The sequence below is a fragment of the Talpa europaea genome, assembly GCF_964194135.1.
Source record: "Talpa europaea genome assembly, chromosome: 15".
Classification (NCBI taxonomy): Eukaryota; Metazoa; Chordata; class Mammalia; order Eulipotyphla; family Talpidae; genus Talpa; species Talpa europaea.
Window position 1 is genome coordinate 73,843,855 of NC_140083.1, and position 27,539 is coordinate 73,871,393.

Genomic DNA, 27,539 nt, shown 5'->3' on the forward strand with positions numbered 1-27,539 from the left:
AGCTGCGTATAGCTTCACAGTGCTGTGCTTAACCCCTTGCACCACCAGGGAGACCCTTAAAAACACTTTTTAAAACTTGAAAGTATATAATGTAAACAGTATATTCCCAGAAGTAGCTACCATTAAAAAAGCTTAATACAACTTTTCTCAGTTTCTTCTATGTCTGCAAGATACATATTTATACACACAACCCCCCTCTGTGTATAGACATAGTACATTTAAAAACAAACTTTATATTAGAATAGTTTATCGTTATAAAAAATGCAAAGATTGTAAAAGGTGTTCTTTTTTACGTCACACCCAGTTTCCTTTATCACTGACTTCTTAGTCTTGCATTAGTGGAGTACATTTGTCATAATAAACCAATATGGAGTTTTGGGGGCACAAAAGAAAGCACCATGTGCCACTTTGGATTCTTCTCAGGCTGGACGAATTATCAGAACAGCATCAGACAGGTTAGCAAAGGAAAAACCATTAATTCAATAACATACGTATGGAGAATTTACATGGTTGTAAGTTCTAAAGAATATGGAGTGGACACCAAGTATATTTATCCTGAATTTTAGAATCTGGAGTGTCAAGGACTCAGCGGAAAGTCATTATTCTGAGAGTAAAGAGGAGGTTCCTAGATAGTAAGATCATTTACTGATAACACCTAGAACTGGATGACACCCAAACTACTTTCTTCTAGGTCATTAAAGGGAGAGCAGTAATTGCTTCATCGATTCGGAAAAGGGCAGAAGCTTAGGATATATTTTTATACTGATCTGTTCTCCCATTAAGGAAGGGTGAAGGACTTAGGGCCAGAACAGAAACTTCTTGTCTTTAGGGCCCTCAGGCCCTCACTTATCTCAGGCAAAACAACCTCTATTCTTTAAGTCATGATCATATACCTCCTGGTCCTGATTGACCTCAACTTCTATTGCAATAAGTTTGCCCGACCCTTTTGGGGGAACTCACCCCACAGATGTGTTATTATTAACTGAAGTGTATACTTTATCTTGATTACCTTTCAGATTTTTTTTTCTATGGCAGAATCTCCACCTCTCCCCACTATTACCTCATTTCAGTCAATCATCATGTCTCTTGGCTGTGACAGGTTAAAATATTTTTTGTAATATATATGGCAACTTTCTACCACATAATTATATGTTTTGGATATCTTTCCAGGTTAGTGAGCAAGGTTTTCTACACCTGTAAAATCTCCAGATTATTCTACTGAATGGCTCTACCCCATCATTCACACTGCCTCTGGCAGAGTGCCCCCATCTGCAAGTGTCCTGGGTCCAGGCGCTGTCTAGTGATTTAGACAGACACTTCTGCTGACTAGGAGTTCGGCGTTGTGGGAGGCAGAGGATGGGGATATAAATGGATAGAACTCAGGAAAGGGAACCAGTGCTGTCCCTGCCCACCATGTAGCTCCATGAGAGTTTACCCCACTGACGGAAGTGCTCTCCCAAAGGGGATTGGGCTTTACTGGGAGGATCTACAAAAGAAATCAACTCAGAAACTATGTGAACTATCCAATAGAGGGGCTGACTGGTTTGGTATACAGAGTGTTCCACGTTGCTGGATATTTCCAGCCGTGGCTTGGTGGCCACCTGTTAGGAGTATTTGCCTGCTAGGTTGCTATTAACTTGTGAAGGAATTTCTGGTAATTTTCAATTATAGCTGGAAAAGATCTGGAAGATGACCTCGCCTAAGGTCCCACACTCAGTCAGTGAGGGCAGATTTCTTTTCTCACTGCTTCTTTCCCTCCCTTCAGTCCCAGGCTGGACCTCAGGTGGGCAGTCCATTAATGTTGGTTGGTAAAGGTTCCAGAACTTTCACATTGTCTCTCTATTACCTCAAAAAGCCCAGAACATTATATATTTTTTAAATATTTATTTATACATACAAGAACTGGGGTACAGGCCAGAGGAGCAGGAGGTGAGAGGATTCACCAGAGACAGAGTGGGGAGCAGAACAGGCAGACTGACGAAATACACTGCTGAGGGGAGCAGCGGGCTAGTGAGGAGAGGTCTGCTATGCCATGTGGGTCAGCTCCCTGGCTAGGGATTGAACTAGTGCTGCAGTGGTCGCTGATAGCCTCATAGTGCTGAAACTTAACCCCTTGTGCCATCAGGGAGGCCCCTCAACTCACTTTTTTTTTTTTTTTTTTTTGTGGGACCCTTGCCGGCGGCCGGGGAATGAACAGGTGCTGCAGAGGCTGCGGACAGCCTCGCAGCCCAGCGCTCAACCGCTGAATCACCAGGGGAGGCCCCCAGCTCACTTCTTAACCATGCCAGAGTAAGAGAAGACATAGCCATTCCATAAGCCCCTTAGCTGACCCCCCCCCACCCCCCCCACACACATTGCAGAACAGACTAAATCACTCAAAAATCCTTTCCTCCCATGCAGTCTTGTGAGACTGTCAGGACATGTGTGACCCCAGCCTGGGCTTCGGTGCCAGGCTCCCAGGAAAGGTGGAGACACAAAAACTCATCTGGGTTTTCTCACTCAGAGTGCAATCTCTCCCTGTCCCAGCAGCTATCCGAGACAGACACTCTAGTGACAATACTTTCATTGCCGCTGCTGGCTTTCCAACCCCTCAAAGGTGGACACACTTGCCTGATGCTGATGGGGGCAGAGAGTGGCACCTGCAGACCTTGCACTGCACCTTTGCTTGCCTCACTCTAGAACTCAGACCCCATTTAGTCAGGGATAGATGGGCTTGTTGAGCAAAATGCTGACAGCTGAGAACTACCTTACAAAATGTAATTGCTTAATAATCAATGAGCATTCGAAGGCAGCCTGGGGCCACTGCACTGAGCGACAGAGAAGGGGATGTTTCTAGGCCAGAGAAACTTGGGAAGCAGCCCTGAATGTGGGAAGGGGAAGATGTCCAGTGGATGTGGATAATACCGAAGCTGGATATGGAATAGGGGAAAAAAATAGCAACTTTGCACATAGGGAGTCTTTAATCTCCAAAATGTGATTTCATCGACTCAAATCAGGTCTCTACTCCCATTTGCTGGGACCTATTTTAAGAGAGTCTTATAAATATACAAAGGCGGAAATGCCTTTGGTGTTGGTCGGGGGCGGAAGGGGGGGTTGTAGGGGGAGGGCAAGAGGATGTGGTTCCACTCCAGGACAGAAGCTGACTCAAGTCACACCTTCCCCTGGATTCCAGGCTGTCAGGAGGGATGCCTCCGAAGTGGTGTTGGAAGGAGGTGCTGAAAGCAGAACTGGGTTGGTCTAACTGTGACCTAGAGAATTCCTGCCAGCCCTCATGGTCTGTGCCCTGGATGGCTGGCAGTAATGTGTGAATCTTCCTTCCCTTTGCTTAACCCATGGAGTCTTCCCCTGGGTCAGATGGAGACCTTTTTTCATATACCCTTGTTCCTATCCAGTTGAAGTTTAACTTAGAGGCTGGACGAATACTCTAGATACTTGCCCTTATTTTTCAGTAAGATGAGAGAGGGACTCAGGTTGCTACAGCAGTTTAATTGCTTGTCTTCTCCAAGGCCTTCTCCTCAAAACAAGTTTTGACATGAACGGGCATCCTAAGAAATGGCAATAGGTTACCACTGTGTGGGACCGAGATGTGGCAGCAAAGGGTAGGCAAGATGGCTCCAGATTCCCAAATTTTGTACATAAGTCTGAAAAAAAAGGGACTTGTACCTGCATATGCTCAGATGCATATGCTGAGCTGGTTGCCTGCTCACTAAGTAAGCAGGGGAAATAAGAACACTATTGTATCAGTTCTTTGAGGGGCTGGTGGGGGCTTCCTTAGTGTGAGAAAAACTCAGGGGCTAGGGGTAGAAGCCCCATCCCCCTCTATTATCAGGTTTCTTCCTGTGATCTGAGAAACACTGGGGGTAGGGAGCGCTGGGTGGGGAGAGGGGCTGGTAAGGCGAGCAGCTGGACTGAGCAGGAAGCAGGTCCTTTTAAGTGCAAGTCAGACTCTTATGAGCTGTTTTCCCCACCTTATGCCCAAGGGTGCAACGTGAGTCATTTAATCTAATTGGTTTAATAAGTAAATAATCTGAGTACAAAGAAGAGGGGGTTGGGTGTAAAAGGGAGGGGTACTGCTATCTACAAAGCCTGCCTAGTCAGCTTTGAAAAGAAACCTGTTGCTTGCTCTCTAGGGATTGTGATAATTAAACTGGGGTGTTGCTGTTTGGAAAGAGGAAGAATAGAGAGATCCAGATGTGGGGGTGGAAAGAGATGTAGAGGCCATCGGGTGCTATTTGTTCATTTAAGCTTGCAGGTCAGTGGTTTTGGTCTCTTCACAAGGTTGTGCAATTATCACCTCTACTTCCAGATCATTCCCCAAAGAAATCCAGGGCCTGCCCCTATCCCCAGCGCTAACAACCTCTAATCTGCTTTCCACCTCTATCAATAAGCCTGTACTGAACATTGCATGTGAATGGGATTGTGTCTGGTTTCTTTTACTTAGCATTACATTTTCAAGGCTCATCCCTGCTGTAGCGTGTATCAATGTTCTCTTTATCTGGGTAGTAGTCCAGTGTATGGATACACCATACTTTATCTATTTATCATTGATGGACTTTTAGGTTATTTCCACTTTGGACTCTTATGAATGCTGTGTTTTTATTTCTCTTGGAGCAGAATTTAGCAACTATAGTTGAAGTTTTTGAGGACTGTTAGCACTTGGTCAAGGAGCACACAAACTTGCACGCTGTAAAGGGATCCAGCCCTCCGTGTGCACAAAAGTAAAAGATTGTAGTGTGAACAAATTTTAATAGAATTAGTGTGCCTAGAGAAGGAAGAGGAAAGAGGATATTTTTCCCAATAAGTTACTCATAATTACACATCCCCTCATGGGCAAATGCCCAACCAAATAGTGTTGGCCAGAAGCAGAGCCTCAGAGCCCCAAAAACTTGCCACAAGTCTAAGGCACCTTCTAGTAGGAAACCACAAGAAGGTGCAAAAGAGGCAGGCAAGTCTGGGACAAAAGGAGCAAAATAAAGTACAAACCAGATAACAGTATTTTTAGCCTCCTCACGTGTCACTCACCCACATTTCTCTTCCTAGTGTCTCTCCATGTCTCTCCATGTGTCTCTTCCATGTGACTCCTTCCCAGCAGGAACAAAGTGCAAATCAGGCTGCAGAAACAAGAGGAATCCCCTGGCTCACCTGCCTTCCTCATCACATAGCTTCACCTGGCCGCTCAGCTCCACTCCAGCCCCCAGCAGGCAAACCAAGGCAGCTGCATGCGAGTGGTGCTGGGAAGCATAGTACTTCCCCTAACAGAACTGGTGAACTTTTCCAAAGCCACCACACATTTCACATTCCCACTAGCAGTGTGTGAGAATTCCCGTGTCTTCTACCTTCTCACTGACACTTATTATCTGTCCTTTTGATAGCTGCTGTCTTAGTGGGTGTGAAGTGATTCTGTACTTGCTTTAAAATAATCTCTGCCCTCTCTTGCCAATTAAGGTAGGTTAACATTCTCACCTGTATTTCACTCATAGATCAACTGTCGCAGGTGGGAAACGAATGGTATCCAGATCAAGTGAATTGTCTGATGTAAACAGCAAGCCTTTTATTTATTTTTTAAAAAGATTTATTTATTTATGCATATAAGAACTGGGGTACAGGCCAGAGGTGCGGGGGTAAGAGGATTCACCAGAGACAGAGTGGGGAACAGAATAGGCGGACTGACTGAAACACAGCGGGCAAGACAGGAGAGGTCTGCTGCGCCAAGTGGGTAGCTTCCTGGCGGGGGATCGAACTTGTGCTGCAGTGGCCGCGGATAGCTTCATAGGTTGCGTCTTAACCCCTTGTACCACCAGGGAGGCCTTTTTAAATTCTTGAAACATTTTCTATGGTGTTATTTTTGAAGGAGAAAAAGCAAGTTGCAGGATAATATGTAAAATATAAACATATCTATATTTTAAAAATATATACTCCAGATTGGCAAACATTTTAAAGATTAATCTGTGGTGCTGATGGAGTTGCCTGGAAACAGGCACTTCTAAGTAATGCTGGTGACAATGGGAATTGTTTTCAACCTTTTGGAAAGTAATATGTCAATTACTGAAAATTTTTAAAATGTGCAGTGCCTCATGATTTGACTTTGGAACTTGTTTTGTAGAAGTCAGAGAAGTGTGAGGCATTGTTTGGAAGCAGCTGAATGTCTATCAATATAAAAATAATCTGCTAAATTGTGCTAGAGCCCTATCATCAGGTTTTACTGCAGCAATTTTTTAAAAACAAAGTGTGTTTTGACCTAGAGAAATGTCCATGATGTGAGTGAGAAAAAGCAAGTTCCAGAGTAAGAAATATGTAACATGAGCCTATTTTTTAAAGCAAAAAAAACCTGATAAATTTTGTTATTGTGAGGGTAATAGAAAGGTATGGAACTTTGTTTACCTGTTGACATTAGTTAGGATGGGGAGGCATAGAAGGAGAGGAGATACGTAAATACATATCTGTCATTCAGTAGTTGTGGTGAACACTTGGAATTTTTAGGAAACAAAAGGAACTGTGCATAGGAAGTGTTTGTAATCAAAGCTGACTAGTGGATTAAACAAGGCATTGGAACCAGAGACCCTGGGCTCGAATTCTGGCTGTGGCACTTAGCAGCCATGTGACTTTGGGCAAATTGCTTAACTTCTCTGAATTTCGATTTTCACATATGTAGAGCGGAAATAATAATGGTCTCTACTGCAAAGGAAAAATAAATGAGATAATATTTGTCTAATGTTCAGAGCACCCTATCTGGCATATAGTTAATACTAAATGTATATTACTACCTGTAATGTATTTTTAGCATCTCCAGTATTTATTGAGCACTTACTATATGCCATTCTCATTTGACCCTTATAATATCCCCATAAAATATATCCTAACAATACTCTGGGAAGAAAACCACAACCTAAAGATTACTATTACATAACTAGACACCCTGGCTTCTAGAGTCATTCCTCTTAACCAGTGTGTGAAACTAGATGGATACTATTAATAGTGGCATCATTCATTCAACAAGTGCTATGTTGCTACTATGTGTTAGGTATAAAGAACAAAATAGGTGTGGAGAGAAGATAGATTTTATACACATGCACACATATGATGTCAAATAGTATTAAGTGCTATTAAGAAAAATAACACAGGATGAAAGAGAGAGTAATGGGATGCGAATAGAGAGAGTGCTGTTGTAGAGAGACTGGTCAGAAAGACCTCTGCTACTTGAGCAGAGACCCTAGTGAAGAGAACAACTGGGCAATGTAAATAAAAGGGGAGTGTGTGTAAAGACCTTGAAGTAGGTGCATTGTGTCTGGCAAGTTGGAATAACAAGGAAATCAATGTGCCTGCCATGGAATGATGATTAAGATAGAAAGATGAGGGCCTCCCCGGTGGCGCAGCGGTTGAGCGCTGGGTTGCGAAGCTGCCCGCAGCCTCTGCAGCGCCGGTTCGATCCCTGGCTGCTCCCCGGCCACCAGAGGAGGGTCCCGCATGGCGCGCAGCCCTCTCCTGCCGCCCGCTGCTCCCCTCAGCAGTGTACTTCGGTCCTTCTGCCTGCTCTGCTCCCCGCTCTGGCTCTGGTGAATTCTCTCACCCTCCTGCGCTTCTAACTGTACCCAGTGCTTGTATAAATAAGTAAATAAACAAATCTTTAAAAAAAAAAAAGATATAAAGGTGAGGTTAGGGCAAGGATTTACTCTGTGAGGCATCATTAGTAGGGTAACCCTATCATTTATTTTCTAGATCAGGAGGCTTTTGAGTTTGAAAGTGGGTTTCAATACTTTAATAATACTTCCAGAACAACCAGTGTAAACTGGGTCTATTCCCAGCAAATCTTTCTCCTAGGCAATCGGGGAGACCTTGGATTATATTCTGATTGAGTTGGGAAGGCACTGCAGCATTTTGAGCAGGGCACTGGCGTGGCCTGATTTACATTTTAGTGGGGTTGCTTTGGCTGTCAGACTGTAGGGTGTCGAGAGTGGGGAGCACAGGCTAGATGAGAAATGATGGCAAGGACGTGGGTGGTAAAAGTGGAGCAGGGAGAAGTAGGCAGATGGATAACTTTTAAAGGTAGGATCAGCAGAACCTGCTGATGGATTGGATGTGAGGAGACAAATTAAGACCGATTGGAAGGTTTCTTACCTGGGAAGTGGAAAGGCTGGAGTTGCCACTTACTAAGATGGGTGGGGCGGGAGGGGCATTTTTGGTGGGTGAAAATCAAGAGTTGGGCTTTACACCTGTTAGGTTTGAGATGCTGCCTCTCAGCTTTCCAGGTGGCCAAATGAAATTAGACATGTCTGTGTGTTCAGGGAGGAGGTCAAGGCTAGACCTAGGGAAGCAATCAAAATACAGATGGCGTTGGAACAGATCAGATTAGATTAGCGGGGCAGAGTGTAGATAAGAAAGAGGAGCAGTCCACAGACTGATGCCCAGGGGCAGTTAATCCAGCCTTTAAAGGTAGGGAAAATGAGGGAGCTTCTACAAAAGGGACTGAGCAGTGGCCCAGAGGCAGGAGGGTGGGGATCACAGGGGGATCTTAATTTTTTGCTTCCTATTTCTGTATTCTCATCTAAGGAGGGTAGTAGTGTTCATGGGCGGCTTTTATTTTAGAAAAAAAATGTTTCATGGTTCTGCCCAGGGAACCAAGGCTGGTGTCTGGGTGGAACTGGGATGGGGCAAAGCAAAATAATCCCCGTTGCCCTGCAAAATCTGAGTCACTTTAGGGGTGTGACTTATTTCCATTCCCAGGCCTAGCAACTCTATTTCCCAAAACACCTGCTGCAGACCTGCTTCACCATGGCATCTTCCCTGACCACTGGAAACCTCCTCTCTGAGTTTCAGGCATCTTTGTTCAGTGCTTCCTTCTGTCCCTGCGGTGTTAGCAGCCCCAAGTTGCATGTGTGAAGCAGAGTTGTGTGATAGAAAAAACCCAGATCGGGGTGTGAAAATTCAGCCGTGCCATGCGTGAGCAGTGATGGCGGTCATCAGCTGTGACTTCTCCCTCCTGACCTGGCTGGTGCTTAGCATTATTTCCTCCCCACATATGGGTCTCCATAATATTGGCTTCACAAGGTTGAGATGAGGATTAACTGGGCAGCAGTAGAAAGATTGAAGCATGCCTGTTTGCATGGCACAAATGTTAGTTTAATTCATTCATGACCGTGATTAATCTTGAGTGATTGGGGTGGTGTAAAGGCCGGACTGGGCACAGTGCAGGTTTTCTGATCCCATGCAGACCGGGTAAAGGAGGAGTCAAAGTCCTCAGTGGTTTTGCAGGTTTTTTATTTGGGGTTCACCAGGCATATATGGTAAGCAGGGGTGCTGGCTGGGGGGCCTGCCAGGCCTCCCAGCCCCCAGCAAGTCTTCACTCTATCTGGGCTCTCTAGCGTTCGTTCTGCTGCTTCTCGGCTTCTCTTTCAGCTTCGGCTTCAGCTTCTATTGCTGCTACTGCTGCTACTGCTGCTGCTGGCGTCCCCGTGACGCCGCCCTTAAAAGCACAGTCTTAACTCAGCTGAATCCCATCTACCTATGCCCACACCCTATTCCAGGTGCCCGCCATCAGGCATGCATTCAGGACAAGGATCCATCATCTATCCTGATGGCGGAAGGGCAGAAAAGCCTGATATTTTCTTTATCCTACAGGTGGGGAGTAGGGAGTAAGTAGAGGAGACTAGAGAGACTTTGAGAAGTTAAGGAACTTAACCAAAGTTCATAGAGAAAGTATTCTGAGTCGGGAAGGCATTGAGTCTGGATTTAATTCCATATCTTTCTGGCTCTGAAACTGGTTCCTTTTTATTTTTATTTTATTTATTCATTTTTGATAACAGAAGTCTGCTGCCTGAAACTGGTTCTTTACACTGTATTTGATGCCTATCCAGAGTCAGGCAAATCTATACATACAGGTGCTCAGTAAATCCTGCTCATTAACTGCAGCTTCCTCTTTAATTTCTCGGGTCTCTTTCTCTCTTTTTTAAAAAAAAAATTCCTTCAATTTAGTGCAGCTATCAAGACTCTAGTAAACTGATCCAAGAAGCCAATTCAAATAAATAACAGACTGTACAGTCTTTGTGTGAAACCTGTATCTGTTTCGTACAGGGGTAAACTCCAGGGAAGCCAAGCTCAGGACCTCAGCTCACTGGAGGGAATATTTGCATCTTACTCTACCAGTTGCCTACAACAAGCTCTTTGAAGATGGAAAGTACATTCCCCTGAGACCTGGGAATACTCAACAGCTAATAGATTCCCAAGAGTTTTATGTATTACTAGGATACTGACTGCTATTACAGGTCATTAAATATCAAAGTTTATGCTCAGGAAGCCAAAAAAGAATCTAAGTTCTCTGAGCCTCCATTGTCTTCTCAAGTACTCCAAGTGGGAGAATGTTCCAGATACCATTTAGGTATCACACAGGTAAAATGAGAGGTCACAGATCTGAAAGGCTGAAATATTAAACTGTCAGCTGCACGCGGCTAGGTGGTAGTAAGCGTCTCTTGCTTTTCAGCTTTCTTGTAAGCTTTTTTTCAGCTTCTTTTCAGCTTTATTCAGCTTTTCTGGCTCCTTCTCCAAAGCACTCTGTGTTTTACTTTCTCCCTTTGGAGTGTAGTTATGGGTGTAGTCTGTCCAATTTCTGAGCAGTTTTATCAGCTCATTTCCTTAACTATGCTTGATTTAGTTCCTCTGGTTCCCACCAGGCCTTGCTGATTCATTGATTCACTGAGGTTCTTTAAGTCAGATCTGGCCTGCAAATTCAAGTTGAGTGGCCACACTTCTGAGCACAGATTCCTCAGCAAAAAGTGGACAGAATTGAGCTGCCCACTCACTTTCAGGAGAGCTTGTGATAATCCTTGGGATGTTTACTGTGAAAGTTTTGAGTGGTTTTTTTTTTATTTGCCAGGCTAGTCACTTTCATGTTCTTGGCTTCCCACCGCTCCATATGTCCTCTGTGTGGGGGATTTCGAAATATATTTGACCTAGCAGTGACTGTGCTGTCCCACTCTCTCTGTGGTTAGGGCCAGCTGTCACTTCTCTCAGAGCATCCTGTTAGACCTGGATGGGCCTGCTGGCTCAGGGAGAAGAAAAAGGGGTGTGAGAAATTGTTGGTGGTTGGGGGCAGGGCATGAAATAGAGAGTCTTAGAATGAACTTTTATCCTCTCCAGTTATTTGTGCATCTTTAACCAATTTGCCTGTTAACCCAGTTTTAAATGGGCTAGATAGGGTTATATAGATCAGCCCTATCTAGTCATTTCCTTATTCAGTTTAGCAATTTAATGATCCTAAGGACATAGAGATCGTTGAAACTGATCATTTAGTATCAAATAAGCATTTTGACTATTTGGCCTGGGTTTCCAGGAAAGACAAACTGTTTCAGATATTCTATTGCCTTGGTAAGACCACATATCCTGATTTGGGGTTCAGAAAATATGGTCACTGATGCATCAAATAACCAGTTGATTTAATCAGATTTTCATTTTTCTATTAATCGCACTTTTCCTTACAAACATAAGTTGGTGTATTGACTGCATGGGATGTAAAAACCATATACGTAATAGTTTATCAGCCATCTCGAGTCAATGTTTCATTGTGTTTGTGAAAGTAAGAAGGGACTGGTAGAGATGATTTTGTAGTACCGGGACCAGTAGTTTCTGAGCTAAGGTAGATATTTTAATGATGACACTGAAGTCCATCAAGCAGATTCTTATTTGTGAAGGTAGAAAACAAACAAAAATATCTACCAACTTGACTTTCGTTCAAGTATGTTCTCAAGTATCCTTACATGTGTTCATTTGTTTTAAAAGGTGGTTGTTAACCCAGAGAAGTGTAGAATGTTAATAGATATCATGGCAAAGTGGCACTTAATGTATGTGTGGCTATTTCTATGTAGGTTAAATATTTTTTAATAAGGGTGTTAGGGAACAAAATATAATATAAACAGTAAAAGGTATTTCAGTAAAATCCAGTAATCATTTGTTGAAATCTTTCCTATTGAAAATTGTGGCTGAAAGGGGTCAAAGTTGAGTGTGACACAGCCTCTGCTTCGAAGAGCTCACAAGCCTTCCTTGCACAGAGATAGATTCTAGACTTAGAACTGGTTGGGACCCACATCAGCAGGCCCTCAGGTGCGCAGGTGAACTTGTTCGCCAGGCTGTTCATTTTGCAGGAGGGACTATTCTCCAGCCCCTGATTCTAAATCACAGAATGCTGCCTTCCTGCTCCTGGCTTTGCTGGACATCTGTCATCACACTCACAACCTGGCAACAGCTTCATACATTAGCTGGTTAGTGATGGGATCTGAAGAGTCCTGAACCAGAAGAGGGGAGACCTGGGTTTTGGTTCCGCTTCTAATTTGCTTTGTCATGTTGTGACTGCTGTGACCCCAAACTTCAAGTCTTCTGTTTCCTAATATGTAGAATATTGGGCTCAAATGATGATTTCTGAGTTCTCTTGGACTTAAACAATTCTTCAATATTTTTAACCAAAGTTAAAATGAAATGATGATATATCACTTTCAAAGACAGTGACACGTGATTGTTTTACCTTATCTTTGCAAAAATGTGTTTTGAACTTTGCTTATCTGCACGAGTCTGGAACTTACTTTTCTCAAGACTGTTCTAAATAATCAAGTCTCCCATCTTCCACATAGCCTGCAAAGTCTCTCCAGTATCGTAGAAATAACTCTAGGCCTGAGTGTCTTCAATACTTTCAGCTCCATCTGCATTGAATATGCCCCTGCTTTAAAAATATAGTGATTCTGACGAGTCCCAATTTTAGGGACAACAATTATTCAGAGTTAAGCTATTTTCACATGGAGGATTCAAAACATCCCTATGATGAGCCTGTCACCTCCCCCCACCTATTCTAATGGAGCTCTGGGATTTCACCATCATTCTCTACAGTACACCCTAGTCTTTCCCGTAGGGCATCAAGCTGGGGCCATTCATACTTTCTTTGTTGGAGATTTGTACTCTGGGCAGACACACTGAGGAGTTTGGAACTGAATTATTGACTGGCTGCCTAAGTTTGGAAGGAAGAGAGGGAGGGAAGGAAGGAAGGAGGAGGGACCAGCCCAGATGCTAAGAGGAATAAAGAAGATCCCGTTTTTCCAGTCTTTGTTTTTAGTGCAAAGTCTATCATTGACTGATGCAGTCATACTACATCTGAGCAGTGTGCAGCTTTACCATGTGGGACTCACCGTCAGAATTTAAAACATCCAAAATGGTCCATGTTGTGTTCAATGAGGTGATCCCATTGTCCTGTGCTGATGTTGAAGTGATGTCAGGTTGCTTGAGAAGGTTCTACATGTTTACTTTAAGTTTGTGCACCTATCTCATTGAGGTTGGGTAACCAACAGTGAGTGAGTGGATTGAGCTGGAGTTCCTAGGGACCCAGGTACCTCAATGTCTCTGTGAAGCTGGGCTCTGTTGAGACCCCTAATTTTCACACAGGCTAGAGAAATAGGGCATCGCTATGCCTGGGCATGGGCCTGCCCTGGGCCCACTCAGAAATTCTGTTCTTCCCCATGTTGGCTGGGATTGCTCCAGCCTAGTCCTATTCACCACTTCTGCCCACTGCAGCCTGCCCAGACTTCCCACATTCTCAGTTGAATGGGAGGTTTGCTACTGTGTCTCTGCCAGCCTGGCCCCCTGGCCTTCCTGCCTTTTATCTCTAGATGAATGCATAAAGTGTTTTGGCCGTTTTAAGAGGATGCTCCCTACCAAAAGACAAGAAGGCAGGGACTTGAGCTTTGAACTTATCCATGTGCTTAGAAGCATTATTCACAATAGTCAAAAGGTGGCAACAACCCAATCTATTGACAGATGAACAAATGAACTAAATGTGGTCCACACATATAATAGAAATTGGTTCAACCTTGATGAGGAAGGACATTCTGACATGTGCTGGAGGAACTTTGAAAACGTTATGCTAAGTGAAATAAGCCAGAAAAAAAGAGCCAAATAGCTTCTATTTATGTGTGGTATCTAGCATAGTTACAGTCATAGAGATGGAAAGTAAAATGGAGGTTTTGGGGGACTGGAGAGGGAAGAATGGAGTGTTCTGTTTAATGGTCTAGAGTTTGAATATTGGAAGATGGAAAGTTCTGGAGATTGGACAGATTGTTGTTTGTACCATAATGTGAATGCATTTAATACTACTGAGCTATGCACTTGAAAGTGGCTAAGATGGGCCTCCCTAATGGCGCAAGGGGTTAAGTCTCAGCACTAGAAGCTGTTGGCAGCCACTGCAGCACAAGTTCGATCCCTGGCCAGGGAGCTGACACAGCAGATTTCTCCTGTTTCACCCACTGGTCCCAATCAGGTGTACAATTAGTCAGTCTGCCTCTTCTGCTCCCCACTCTGTCTCTGGTGAATCTTCTCACCACCCCCACTCCCGTTCCTCTGGCCTATACCCCAGCTCTTATATGCATAAATAAATAAAATAAATCTTTTTTAAAAAAGAAAGTGGTTAAGATGGTAAATTTTATGTTAATTTTATTTGACCACACATATAAATCTAGGTATTAAATATTGAAAAGATAGAATGCCCTAAACAAAGCTTCCTTAGAGGAATCTCCGGGTTGTGACTTTGACAACTGTGCTATCTGAATGCCCACTGGGTATGGAGACAGTCTTCAGGTGGTTGGTAACTTCTCAGAGTGGCAGAACTGGTGTCTGTCAGTTCATTTAGTCCCTAACCTAGACTTGAGTTCTGAACACACTCATAAGTTTTATGATGATGAACACCCCAGCCCTCTCGTAAACCCTCCTTGTTCATTCTCTCCACTTGCATCTGATGCCTGATTCGCACAATGGCAACATAAAATCAGGCCCTGGTAACCCTTCTCAGAAACTGGGATGTGTTAAAACTGCTCACTCCAACTGATTTCTGTAGTGGGGATAGAATAACGAGCAAGGTCTCATTCCTACCATCACAGTGCTATCAAAATTTCAATCCTTTTCTAGATTGGGTTCAGATAGTGTCCTCCCCAGACATACTCCCCATAATCCACTTAACTCCAGCAGCCAGGGGAGAGCACTATGTTAAGGCTGTCACCTGACCCTGTCACCTGACTTACCTGTGACGTCAGATCCACAACGTATATGTGGTCTCTGTGTCCCCTTCAGCGACTCTGTGTCCCCTTCAGTGTCCCATGACTCATGGGATTGGGAAAAACATAAGAACACCACGAAGAATATGCAAGATATAAAATGTCAGCAAGATTGTGGCGGGATGCTTGACTTAGGGAAGGGGCAAACCTCTGTCTCTTGTGTGGCCTAACCCTTGAGGTTCCATTAAATGATACTTTGTGGGGAGGGGGAAAGCAGAACCCCCCAAACTCCTCTTGGAGAGCAGTAGCTGTCATGCATGCTTTCCCTCTCCTATTCATCACCTCTCCTTCCCAAAACAGGTTAGAACAACCTCAGCTTGGCTTTGGCAAACCAGCCTCATCAGACCTCACAAGGCTAGCAGCTGGCAGCCTTTCAGATCAGATAATGCATCTTATTTGTTTTCAAGCCTAGGCAGAAAAGAGAAGGGACTCAGCGAGAAGCCTGAAAAGAATTGTTTTAAGAGAAGTCATTGTCCCATTATTGTTTCAGGTGGAGAGAGGGCCCAGAGACTGGCTCCACGGCTTCTGATCCCAAACCTGATGCCTGTGTGGCCCTAGCACACTTTCTTGGACTCAGGGTCGCTCTCTCTTCCTGCTTCCCTTGGGTCTCATTGTTGGTTTTTTGTTTTTTTTTTTTTTTTTCATTCTACAAACAAAAGGGTTTGTGTAAGTTACTTAAGAATTTTTTTAAAAAATGAGTCAAGTTTGAAAATCTCAGCTGTGTTACCTAGAGGCGTGAGGTCTTGGGCAGATACACACCCTCCCAACTGCCCAATTTTCACATCTGTAAAATGGGAACAATATTGATCCTTGAAGGGATTGTTTGAAGATGAGCAAGTGCACAGGCGTAGCACACTGGCTGGGCAAATGCACGTTAGCCTTTGTGGTTTGGGGCTGTAAAATGCACATGCTTTCATCTGTTACCGGGGTTACTGTATGGAGGAGGGCTTTGTAAACAGTGCCGTTCCCCGCCAAAGGTCCTTTTGCTGTAGTCGCTACGCAAGGCTTGTCTCTCCATAATCCACATGGTTATTATCAAATATTTGCCACTTTTCCCCTCTTGTCTCACCGGCCAGATGGATGACGCTCTCTCGTCTTTTTTTCCAAGCTACATTCCATAAACTCTGTTCATCTTCATTCTCCCCTCAAGTCTTCATTTGCTTATTTTGTTTTTTCCTTCTGGTTTCTCCTTTTTCTTTCTTTAACATCTTCTGTTACAGAAACACCTGAGGTTCCTCTAAGAACTGTAACAGGAAGCCACTCCTCTCCCTCAAGAAGAGGGCAGAGCCAAATCCACCATTTGGGAAGGACACTCTCTGGGATCTTGGGGTTCCACTGTCTCCTTCCACCTGAGAAGAAGTGGAAGGAAGAGACTGGCTTTGACTAGCTGCTAGGCTGTTGCCCCACAATGGCTTGACTCACTTCTGAGCTTCCCTGGCCAATGTCAGATCCTCAGGTGAGTCCTGGTGATAGCTCCACTGAAACTTGTCCCTTGCCATCTTATGGAATCTGGCTTTTCCTGGCATCTGTGTTGCTTCTCCTGAATGCTGGGATAAATTGTATCCCAGAACGTGTTGGCAGAGCATTTTGCCCGAGCTTCCAACAAGTCTGCAGAATCATTAAGCATCATGGCATGGGGAGCACCCAGTTGGCCCAGCTGTCTGATGCGTGCCTGTCTGTGTGCATAAAACAGAACTGTCTTGTGGGTACCCTGCACGTGGGCACAGGTGTGGATGGGGGCACACACACAAGTTGAAATGAAAGGAACTGCAAGCCCTCCGCAGGGGGCTTGGGCCTGTTTTAGAAATCCTGGACACTGTGACACTCTACATTTCCCCAAAACTTCCTGTTTCATCAGGGTCTTCAGTCAAAATGCCCTTTGGGCAAAGCAGCATCTGCGGCCTTCCTTGTCCTTTCATAACACTGACTGGCAAATGGGACTGTAAGTGTTGTGGGACTCTTTTGTTTGTTGGTCTTCGTTTTTTGTAACAAGGATGGTGATGATGACAATGTCCTGGAAGTGCCAGAGGGCCTGGCCAAGCCTTCTGGGTCCTTTGCTGAGCAGATCCATAGCTTAGGGAGTGGAAGCCGCTGGGCTGGGTGCAGACAGAATGCCCCAGAGTAGCGCCTCTCCTCACTTAGCCCCTTGAAGTTTTAGGCTTGAGTCTGGATGTTTGGGTGAGCAGGATGTGCTGAAAAAGCAGGCCCAAAATTCACAAACACACACCTGGCACAGCTCTGATGCCTTCATTTGGGCCCCATTAGGTGGCAGCCATCAGGGCGGTGGGTACAGTCCCTTGCGCCTCGCTGGCAAGCCTCGGCCTGCTGCAGCCACGGCCATGACAGAGCTCAGGTGCTCCTTGGCAGGCTGCTGGGGCCACCACTGGCTGTTCTTGTTCCTGAGTCCGGCACTGAGCAGCAGCATCTTGGCAGGTGCTGGGGAAGAGGCTCATCCGGGCAGCCCTTATCTGTGTGTTCATCAAAGAGGTACTGGAAAGACTTGGGGAGGGGACCCATCTCTCTCCTGCTCCCTGCCCTTCCCACACCTGTGCTCTGAGGGGGTGGGGTTGGGGGAGGGAAGGAGGGAGATGGAGCTGAGCAAACCATTGCTAATCCTCAGGGCCAACTCCTGCTCTCTCTCTCTCTCTCTCTCTCACACACACACACACACACACACACACACACACGCATACACACAGCTTGGTGGTTTACCTTCATGTTGAGAAGGGACCATAGCAGGCCTGTGCTCAGATGCTTCAAAGCCCAGGTTTCCAGCACCTTGGGAAACTATTTGGATTCTCACTCTCCCTCTTGATCTTCTTTGACTTATTTGGAAAGATGTTAGTAGCCAAATTAGAGAGTAAAGACATGTTTGCATGCATGCGTGTATGTGTGTGTGTGTGTGTGTGTAGCAGGTGTGGGTGGGGAAGTGGGAGGTAATTAGGGAGAGGGTTGGGAGAGGATCAACCAGTGACTAAATGATGTCTGACACTGGGTGATAATGAAGGTGATGGTAGAGGTGTACAAGAATTCTTGTGGGTTGAAATAGAGGCTAATGGAATTAAGGACACAGGCTTTTGTCCTCAGTTCAAATACTGGCTCCTGTCGCTCACTGGCTCCTTTGTGATTTTCAGTCAATTTTAACCGTTGTAGATTTTAAGCATAGTAGATTTTTAGTCTTGTTTTCCTGTAGAGTTGTCGTATTAAGTAAAATAACCTGTATTTCACTTAATACACATACACATATATTTGCATAAATGCCCCAAATAAATGTTAATGGTCATGGTTACATTAATAATCATTTCTCTCCCTTTTTTAAAAAAGATTTATTTATTTATGCTTACAAGAACCAGGGTACAGGCCAGAAGTGTGGGAGGTGAGAGGATTCACCAGAGACACAGTAGGGAACAGAACAGGCAGATCGACTGAAATACACTGCTGAGGGGAGCAGCGGGTGAGTCAGGAGAAGTCTGCTGCACCTTGTGGGTCACCTCCCTGGCCAGGGATTGAACTCGTGCTGCAGTGGCTGCGGATACTTTGTTGCATCTTAACTCCTTGTGCCACCAGGGAGGTCCCAATAATCATTTCTCTTGCATCAAGTTCCCTGGGGTGTAGTGGACTGGGGAGGAGAGGTTAAGTCTCACAGCCCTGTCTCTGCCTTTGGAGTTGTGGGTTTGCCCTGGAGGCTCCCTCCCAGGTGATCGTCCCTGGTTTCATCTCTGACTTTCTGTGCCATCTTAGGTTTCTCATGGCAATCAGGCCTTGCTGACCTCTGGCCAGAACAACTTTCTTAAGCCAGTGTGTGACTGGCTGTCGAGTGCACTCTAAGGTCAGAGCCACAGTTCCCACTTATTCATCACAGAACTCAGTGCTGGGTTTTGGCAGTTGTGGAATTGTGCCCTGGGTGTTATGGCCCTCTGTTCCCTGGACAACCTCTTGTTCGCTAGAGGGACAAGGGCTTTGTCTCCGTTCAGCTTCTTGGGGTTTCATCATCTTTTCTCTGTACAGACCCTGGGCTTCTTAGCACATTGTCTATATTCACCATCCTTTGGGTCCTGCCTTCTTAGCTCCTCCTTCAACCTTGCCTTCCTGCTGCTGTGGAAGGGTCATTCCTTTCTCTCCTGCAAAGTGTGTTTTAGTTTGAGAAAAGTGCTAAGCTTTTCCTGCAGACTCCTCACTCAGATTGAAAAGGGAGCTTCAGAAATTTCGTTGTCTCTGCCTGCTGGATGCACCTCTGCCACCACCTCCACTCCTGCCGCCACCCCCAGTGCATCCACTTTTCTTTCAGGCATTGCCCCAGTCCTGTCTTTTCTGTTGACTCTTCTCCTCGACTCCTCATCTTGATAAATGCTGACTCCAACCTTCTCACTCCCAGGTCAGAAATCTCCCAGTCGTTTTTGACTCTCCTCCCCATATCCAATCCATCAGCAAGTCCTGTCAGCTATACCTTCCAAAGCTATCCCAAGTCTGCCTGAGGAACAAGGAACTTCTTTCTTCCTGGTGAACATTTCCTGTTGACCACACCACATATTGGCAAAAGAATCAGTCTAAAGTTCAGGAGACATGAATGCAAATTCCAGATCTGCCACATTGTGATTAATAATAAAGCAATACAAGGCAATATGTTAACTACTTATGTGCCTGGAACTGATGGCTTCACCTCTCTGTTTTTGTTTCTTCATCTGTAAAATGGCTGACAGTTACTCTCAAAGAGGTTTGTAAGGATGCAGTGAGATAATGTGTGGATGACTCTAATTAAAAAAAAAAAGTATTGAAGGATATGTATTTTACCAAAGAGCTCAAATGATCATCTTCAGGACTTTGCAGAGTCCACGTGGCACAGAGCAGGGATGTTGGCAAAGTTCCCGCTGATGGAGAATTTAATAGCCCATTTGGGAGGGCAGAATGTGAGGCCCCTGGTGATGCCTTATCTGTCACCTGAGATCAGGGTGTCTGTCTCCTGGCACAAATGTGACACCTGTTGCAGAAGAAACAACCCTGGCAGCTGGCACTCTGGGAGGAGAGGTCTGGTCAGGAGCAGGAGGAGGTTTCTTAGCAGAGGGCAATGGTAAGTGTCACTGGTTGTATCAGCACATTCTTCAGCTCCAGATTCCCCCCAGGGGGCTAAGCAATGCCTGGGTATCCACTGGCAGGGTTAGTACTGAGACAAGGCAGGTGAAGAAGAGGAATGAATGCCCAGTGTAATGCCTGATGCCTAGCTGGCACTCAGTGACTGTTAGCTGAGAGGCATGATGGTGATGGGCAGGGACACAGAGGAAGTGTTAGCTGTTGCTTTGCTGTCACCCAGCCACTGCTGGCCCACAGTCTGCACTTCTTTGATTAGTAAAGCGTGGAGAAAACACAGAGAGTGAGTTACCGGCCATTTGCACTTTACAAAATTCTGACTCCCAACTTGGAACCTCCAGAAATTGTTAGGGGAAGGACTACTCATCAAATGCTGACCGAGTGAGCCACCACGCAGGGTCTGGCCACTGGATTCAGTCCTCACAGCAGTCCTAGGGGGTAGGTGTTTTTCTCCCCACCACGCAGATGGAGAAAGAGGTTAAATGACCTGTTTGAGCAGCAGCTGTTTAAGCGTAGATACACATTAGATCCTTCTGACTCCAAAACCTTGCTTGTCTTTCTTCTGCATTGTGAAGTCTGCAAAGGGAATTTCCTGCTCCTTAAATTACCAAAGGTTGGGTAGTTGATGATTTTGTTTCCAAGCATCTCAAAGCCATCCAGACTCAGCTGTGACCTGGGGCAGGTTTAATTTACAGATTCCCCCCCAAATCCTATCCCTCACCTAGTGGGTTTGTCCTTGGTCATTGACAGAGCCACTTTTTGCCTTCTTTTCACTCGTTGAAGGAAGTAAAGACATTGTATTCTGTCTATTGCAATATTGGAAAGAAACCAGTACAGCTGAGCTCAATGGGGAATGAAGCAGGCAGCTAGGGATTTATAGCTAGCAAGCAGAGCCGGGGGTCAGGGGATGGAAAATTACCGAGAACATCAAGGGTAAGGACAGTCTTACTGAAGTGACCTAACAGTAGTCTGGCTTAAGTAGGCCCAGGACTTAAACATCAAGGTGGGAATTCTTGCTTAAGAGACTTAACAGGAGGGACTCCCCGGTGGCGCAGCGATTGAGCGCTGGGTTGCGAAGCTGCCCGCAGCCTCTGCAGCGCCAGTTCGATCCCTGGCTGCTCCCCGGCCACCGGAGGAGGGTCCTACATGGCGCGCAGCCCTCTCCTGCCGCCCGCTGCTCCCCTCAGCAGTGTACTTCGGTCCTTCTGCCTGCTCTGCTCCCCGCTCTGACTCTGGTGAATTCTCTCATCATCCCGTGCTTCTGACTGTACCCAGTGCTTGTATAAATAAATAAATAAATATTTAAAAAAAAGAGAGAGAGAGACTTAACAGGATTCATCCGAAAACTGGGGCTAGGCAAGCTAAAGATAGCATGCAAGGACAAGATCTAGTCAAAAAGAGGGCTCAGCAGAAAGCCTGTCTAAAAATTTGGTCAAAGAGAGTCTTTATCACTTTCCAGCAAATGCCAGGACAAGGTGTGCTGAAGACCCGCAATGACAGTTCTGTGACCTTGGGGTAAGTTGTCTCACTTTTGGTGTGACTTCCAAGAGTCAAAGAATTTGGGTGTTGATGGAAATCAGTCTATGAGCATCAAGGTGCATCTGGGAGGTAGTGTAACTCCCATGGATGGGGCAAAAAACATCTTTATTAATTACTTACAATTATTTCTAGAAGTAGATGGACTTTAGTCATAAAACGTACGTCAAGAGATATGACCTAATCACTCGGAGTCAGAAGCAAGGCCTGCCCCTCCCTCTACCACTCATTGTGACTCATTTGTCACCCGGGCACCTGAGTCCCCCATCCACTAGCCAGCAGTGCTTGGGCTTGGGAAGGGAGCCAAGATGTGTCTGTATTGGGATTAACAGATGAGCAAGCATCTTGCCCCTGAGCTCATCCAGAAACATCGGGTTTAGGTCTGACAGCATGCTTCCTTTTATTCCTCTCTCTCTCCCATGCCCTTACCCCACTTCACTGGTCTCAGAATCCTGCTTCCTTAGAAGGTCCCCCAGCACTGAACTTGTCTGACCTGTTCCTGATTACCAGCCATCCAGCCATGGAAACAGGAGAGACCTTGATGGCAGAGGGATAAACCTCAGAAGTCCCTATAAACATAACACAAGCCAGATTTAATACCTGTGCAGGAACCCAAAGGCACAAATCCTCAGCTGAGACCTCTGCCCCTGGGCCTTCTCAGAGTATGTGCCAAAAACGTGCCCACAGGAGAAAATGTAGGTGAAATGAGAAGACACTGGCTTGAGACAAAGAGGCTCCCTGTCTGATCCTGGTTTTTTTAAAGATTTATTTATTTTTATACAAGATTTGGGGTACAGCCAGAGATGTGGGGGGTAAGAGGATTCACCAGAGACAGAGTGGGGAACAGAACAGGCAGACAGACTGAAGTACACTGCTGAGGGGAGCAGCAGGCGAGATAGGAGAGGTCCCGCCATGTGGGCTTCTCCCTGGCCAGCCGGGAATCGAACCCGTGCTGCAGAGGCTGCGGATTGCTTCATAGGTTGCGTCTTAACCCCTGTGCCACCAGGGAAGCCCCTGATCCTGGTTTTGAAACAACTAATTCTGTGACTGTAAACTCTCAGCTCCTCTTTCCCCATCTGCAAAATGGGGGTAATCAGACCTGTCCTATCCCATAAGGATCCCTGAAGGCTTAAATGAGATCATGCCCGTGCAATGCTTAGTAAACATAAAGAGCCACTTAGGGCCTCCCTGGTGGCGCAAGGGGTTAAGCACAGCGCTATCAAGCAATCCACAGCCTCTGCAGCATGAGTTTGATCCCCAGCCAGCCAGGGAGATTCCCACATGGCACAGCAGACCCCTCCTGTCCCACCTGCTGCTCCCCTCAGCAGTGTATTTCAGTCAGTCTGCCTGTCCTGGACCCCACTCTGATTCTGGTGAATCCTCTCACCCCCTGCACCTCTGGCCTGTACCCCAGCTCTTGTATGAATAAATAAATAAATCTTTTTTTTTTTTTTTAAAAAAGAGCCACTTAAATGTAGCTATAAGAAAAGCAACCTCTTTCCTAAGTCAATTATATAAATACTCACTCAGTCCTGCAAAATACTGACGTCGGCCATCTGCGGGCCCGTGTTTGTGGCTTGTGTTCCTGTGTGTCTGGTTGGCCTTCCGTGGCTCTTGGTTCTTGCATGCCAGTTCCTGGAACACTTCTGTTTTCAGCCAGCTACTGGCCCCCAGTGGTCAGTGTTGCCAGTCTAACTCCTTTTGTGCAAGGCCCTCCATAGTATCTGGGAACAGCTAAAGGAGCAGTTAGAGATTTCAGTGGAAATCATCTGAATGCTTAGATTCTAGTCTTAGCCTTGTGGCAATTTCCTGAACAAGTCTAGATAAGTCATTTGACCAGCTGGGCCCATTCTGTGCATCTGAAGTGAGAACTAGCTGATATTGAAAGGTCCTGCTGGCTCTTACTGGTCTACAATACCCATTGATGGCCAATCTGGATTGCTTTCATGTATTCCAATGTATCGGATTCACAGTCATCCTTATAAGGTCTCCTTGATGCGTTGGAGGCTCTGCCCCCCATGAATGACAGCGCTGACCAGTGAACTCTGACTCCCCTACCCTCACCCTCAACACAGCTCTTGACTTTCTCTGGTTGTGAATGCATACTTACATCCAAGTTCCTGTCTTCCACCACTCCCCATGGAGCAACTCTGAGTCTTCCTGAACATGTATCAGTCAGCCAAGCCCAAAGCCTTCAGCATGCAGACAGCCGTCAAACAGCCTCCAGATCAATCCAGGCACAGCAAGGCCCTGAATCTTACTTCTTAGATCTCCAACAGTTTATCAATTTGTTTGACAGATACAAGCCCTGGACCCGTCCTTTCTTGCCTCCCCTGGCTCTGGTTCCCTCCAGAGACTCAATGATAATGCTGGGCAGTTCCACCTCAATGCTTAGACAACCCTGCTGTCTCCCTGGGTGTGGAGGAAAGGGAACTGTCTTGGGAAGCTGAGTTCTACTACCTTTCATAGCTGTTTACCCTCAGGGAGCTTTGGGAGATATCAGCCTCAAGAGCAACTGGGCAGAATCAACCTGGAGTGGGTTACCAGTGGGAGGGCAAAGCTCCATTGCCATCTGACCTGGGTCCTCTGATTTATGGAAGACAGCAAATTCTAATTGGATATGAGCTCATATCCTCTCTCTCTGCCCTGTTGACCTTGGCCAAGGTCAAAACTATCTCCCAGCATTCCCCCACCCCATCAAACACACGTAGATTTCATACCTACTGTATGAAGAAGGGTGAGAAGCAACAGAGGGAAGGTGCTTTCCGCTATTATTACTCCCAATTTTATAGATTTTTGAATCTTCGTATTGTGTTTTTTCCCTCCATAGGATATGGCAGCTGGAGAGAACTGGCCAAGGCTCTGGCCAACAGGAACATTCCAGCAGTTGATCCAAATATCCAGTTCTACCGCGCCCAAGGACTGGGCCTTAAGGTATATTGAGAGCAAGGCCATCCCATCCCCTTACAAGGGGATTAGACCCCAAGGGAAACCCCCACTTCTCTGTGCTAAGAGAGGCAGAGGAGAAAGAGTCCCCAGAATTGGAGTCAGGCATCACAGGATGTCCTAGCAGGGTGGGCAGAGATGTCCATCCTGCCCTCCTTGAAGTTTTTGTCTCAAAGCCCTTGTCTCCAGGCGCCTGCCTCCACCTCTAATGGTAGCTGTGGGCTTGAGGCAGCACCAGCATGTTCCACTTCTTGCTGCCACGGGGACTGGACTGGTACTTGAGTGACAATTCTAGATGATTGCTCCCTAGTGTCAGAGATGATGAGGTAGACAGGGAAAGCCTTGAGGTACGGATCTGTAATGGAGTGTTTTCCCTGTAGTGTTTCTTGGGCCAGTGGTCCAGAGGGAGGCAGGGTGAGGACTGGGTAAGCATTAGGGAAACTAGGGTCCAGTTCAATCTGGAACCCAAAGGTTGAGCCTCTGAGCCTAGAACAGACATGCATCTCCAAGGTTGGACCGGAACCTAACTCATCTCATAGACCTGCGCTGTAGGGAAGGGCTGGGGTGTCCCCATGGGGCTCCCACTTGTTAGTACAAGTGAGTAACAAATCTGGGCAGAGCCCTGGGGGGAAATAGAGGAAGAGTGAGTCAAGGCCCCTGCTCTCAGGAGATGCTGTTTTAATTAGAAAAAAAAAATTTTTTTCCCATATGGGAAAGTTCAGGAAGGTAAAGGCAGCTCAGGAGCCCACACTGATGAAACAGTAAGCAGGCGTATTCCTGGGGGATAGCGTGAGATGACCCAAAGGGTGTGTCCTGCCAGTGAATAAGCTTCTTGGGGGCAGGGACTGGGTTTCCTCACCCTCTGCTTCCTCACAGGAATTTCAGGGACCCCTGAATCCTGTTCTGTCCCCTTGAATTCCCTCCTAGTTCACTCTTCTCTCTTTGCGTCTCTCTTTGGCCAGGACCAAAGCCTGGAGCAAGGTGGGGGCGCTAACAACAGCTACTTGAAGTGGAACAAGCCTGTGCCCTGGCTCTCAGAGGTAAGGGGCTCTCTGCTCTTGTTCTTTGAGATGGTTAAAAAAAAATGGTTTTTACAGATTATTTCAGAGACCACAGAAGATTTTCCTTTCATGGTTGTTATTAAGAATTTTCACCTAAGCACTGTTTACAATAGCTAAGCTTTGGAAACAACCCAAATGCCCAAAAATAGATGACTGGATCAAGAAGATGAGGTGCATATACACCATGGAATATTACTCAGCATTCAAAAAAGATAAACACATGCCATTTGCAGCAACATGGATGGCGCTGGAAGGGATCATGCTCAGCGAAATAAGCCAAAAAGAAAAATACCGGATGGTCTCACTCATAGCAGGAATCTAGAAAACTTAAATAAGGGACCAGGAAAATGAATATAAGAAAGTGAAAATCAAAATCAACAAAAAACTATGAACCAGAGACACTTTTTGGGGGGTGGGGGGCGGGAGGGGAAGGATTGGGGTCAGAATGGGGCATTTGCAATTGTATGGGGGAATATAAAAATAAAATTTATTATTTAAAAAAAAAAAAAAGAATTTTCACCTAAATAATAAAAATGGCCCAGTCAGTTCTCTTCCTTTGGAAAAAGTAACATTTGCTGTGGGTCTACCGTGCCCCAGGCCCTGTGTTTTATCTCTCCCCTTACCCTGTATGATGGGATTATTGGCCTCAGCTTGTAGGTGAAAAAAAAAAGAAGGCTCAGAAAAATTACAGGACTTTCCTATTTACCCACCCACAGTCTTAAAAATAGGCTTCCCCAAATTTTTTCTTGCACCATTAAGTCCTATAAAAGATTCCAGGAAGGTAAGAATCTATTGTGTAAGTAAGATTTAAAAACTGTATACTATAGCTACTTCTTAGACACATCAGCACACGAGAAGCTCTAAGAAGTTTCCCAGCAATCTGACTTGGTTTAACTTAGCACATGTCATACTTTTTCACCTCCTGAAATGCGTTTTTGCCACGAACTATCTATTAACTCTCTATGAAACTAGAGTTCCAGGAATATGCACTAGGAAAATGCTTTAGAAAAGTTTTAGAGCAAACAGTTATGCATGGGAATAAAAGTTGTCATAATCATCCAATACCTTATATTAATATAGTTTTGACAGATGATTTTCCTTTGATGGAGAAACTGTGAAGCACACAAAAAACTACCTTCATTACATGTTTATGCAAAGACTCCACAGTAGCATGGTGTTTCAGGGGTGACACTTCAAAATTTATTTTGCAACTTGTTACAGCCTCGCATTTAGTTCCCGAAGCCTGTGGATATGGGTTACTTTTCTTGGCTGGGTGGTACTGGCCAGCCAGTCTCTATCACGATTGACCTTTGTAGCCTGGTGATTTTCTTTCCAACTCCCCATTTGCTGTGGGCAGGACTGAAGGAGTCAGTATTATGCTAGATGTGCTGTTAAGTCATCCACACCGTGAAACTGCCTCTGTTTAAAGTCCCTAGAGAGGATGGATTACTATGCTGGCGGCCTGCACTAGGTGACATCATCAGGTGGTTAGGCCCCGCCCCGCCAGACAGTATTCTGAAAAGAAGGTGCCTTCTGGACCACTGGTCCAATGAGCCAGCCTTCTCAACTGGACCACAGTTGGGATCATTTTTCTTGCTCAGTTGTTTCAAAAGATTCTAACTACATAGCATTCTGCATTTATTAATCATTCATTCCCCTAGTTTTTTTCCCCACTCAAGATTAGATATATATATATATGTAAACACAAAAAATAGTGAACAAGTGGTACATAGTGAGTAAAAGTTTAACTTTTTAAGACATGCGTATGGTCTTGGTGATAGATGGCTGATTTCCACTGACTTTTTTAACATTAAAAGAAGCCTACAAAATCCTC

The 27,539-nt window shown here is 45.4% G+C and overlaps 1 protein-coding gene across 1 annotated transcript in view; it reads left to right on the plus strand.

Moving 5' to 3' along the window:
* Positions 1–27,539, plus strand: part of B4GALNT3 (beta-1,4-N-acetyl-galactosaminyltransferase 3) — a gene marked incomplete at both ends in the record, with an annotated part of 85,054 nt that overhangs the window by 35,214 nt on the left and 22,301 nt on the right. Inside the window, 2 exons of the mRNA XM_084255389.1 lie at positions 24,529–24,632; positions 25,607–25,684. Of these exons, the coding sequence (XP_084111515.1) occupies positions 24,529–24,632; positions 25,607–25,684 (182 nt within the window). The remainder of the gene's footprint in view (positions 1–24,528; positions 24,633–25,606; positions 25,685–27,539) is intronic.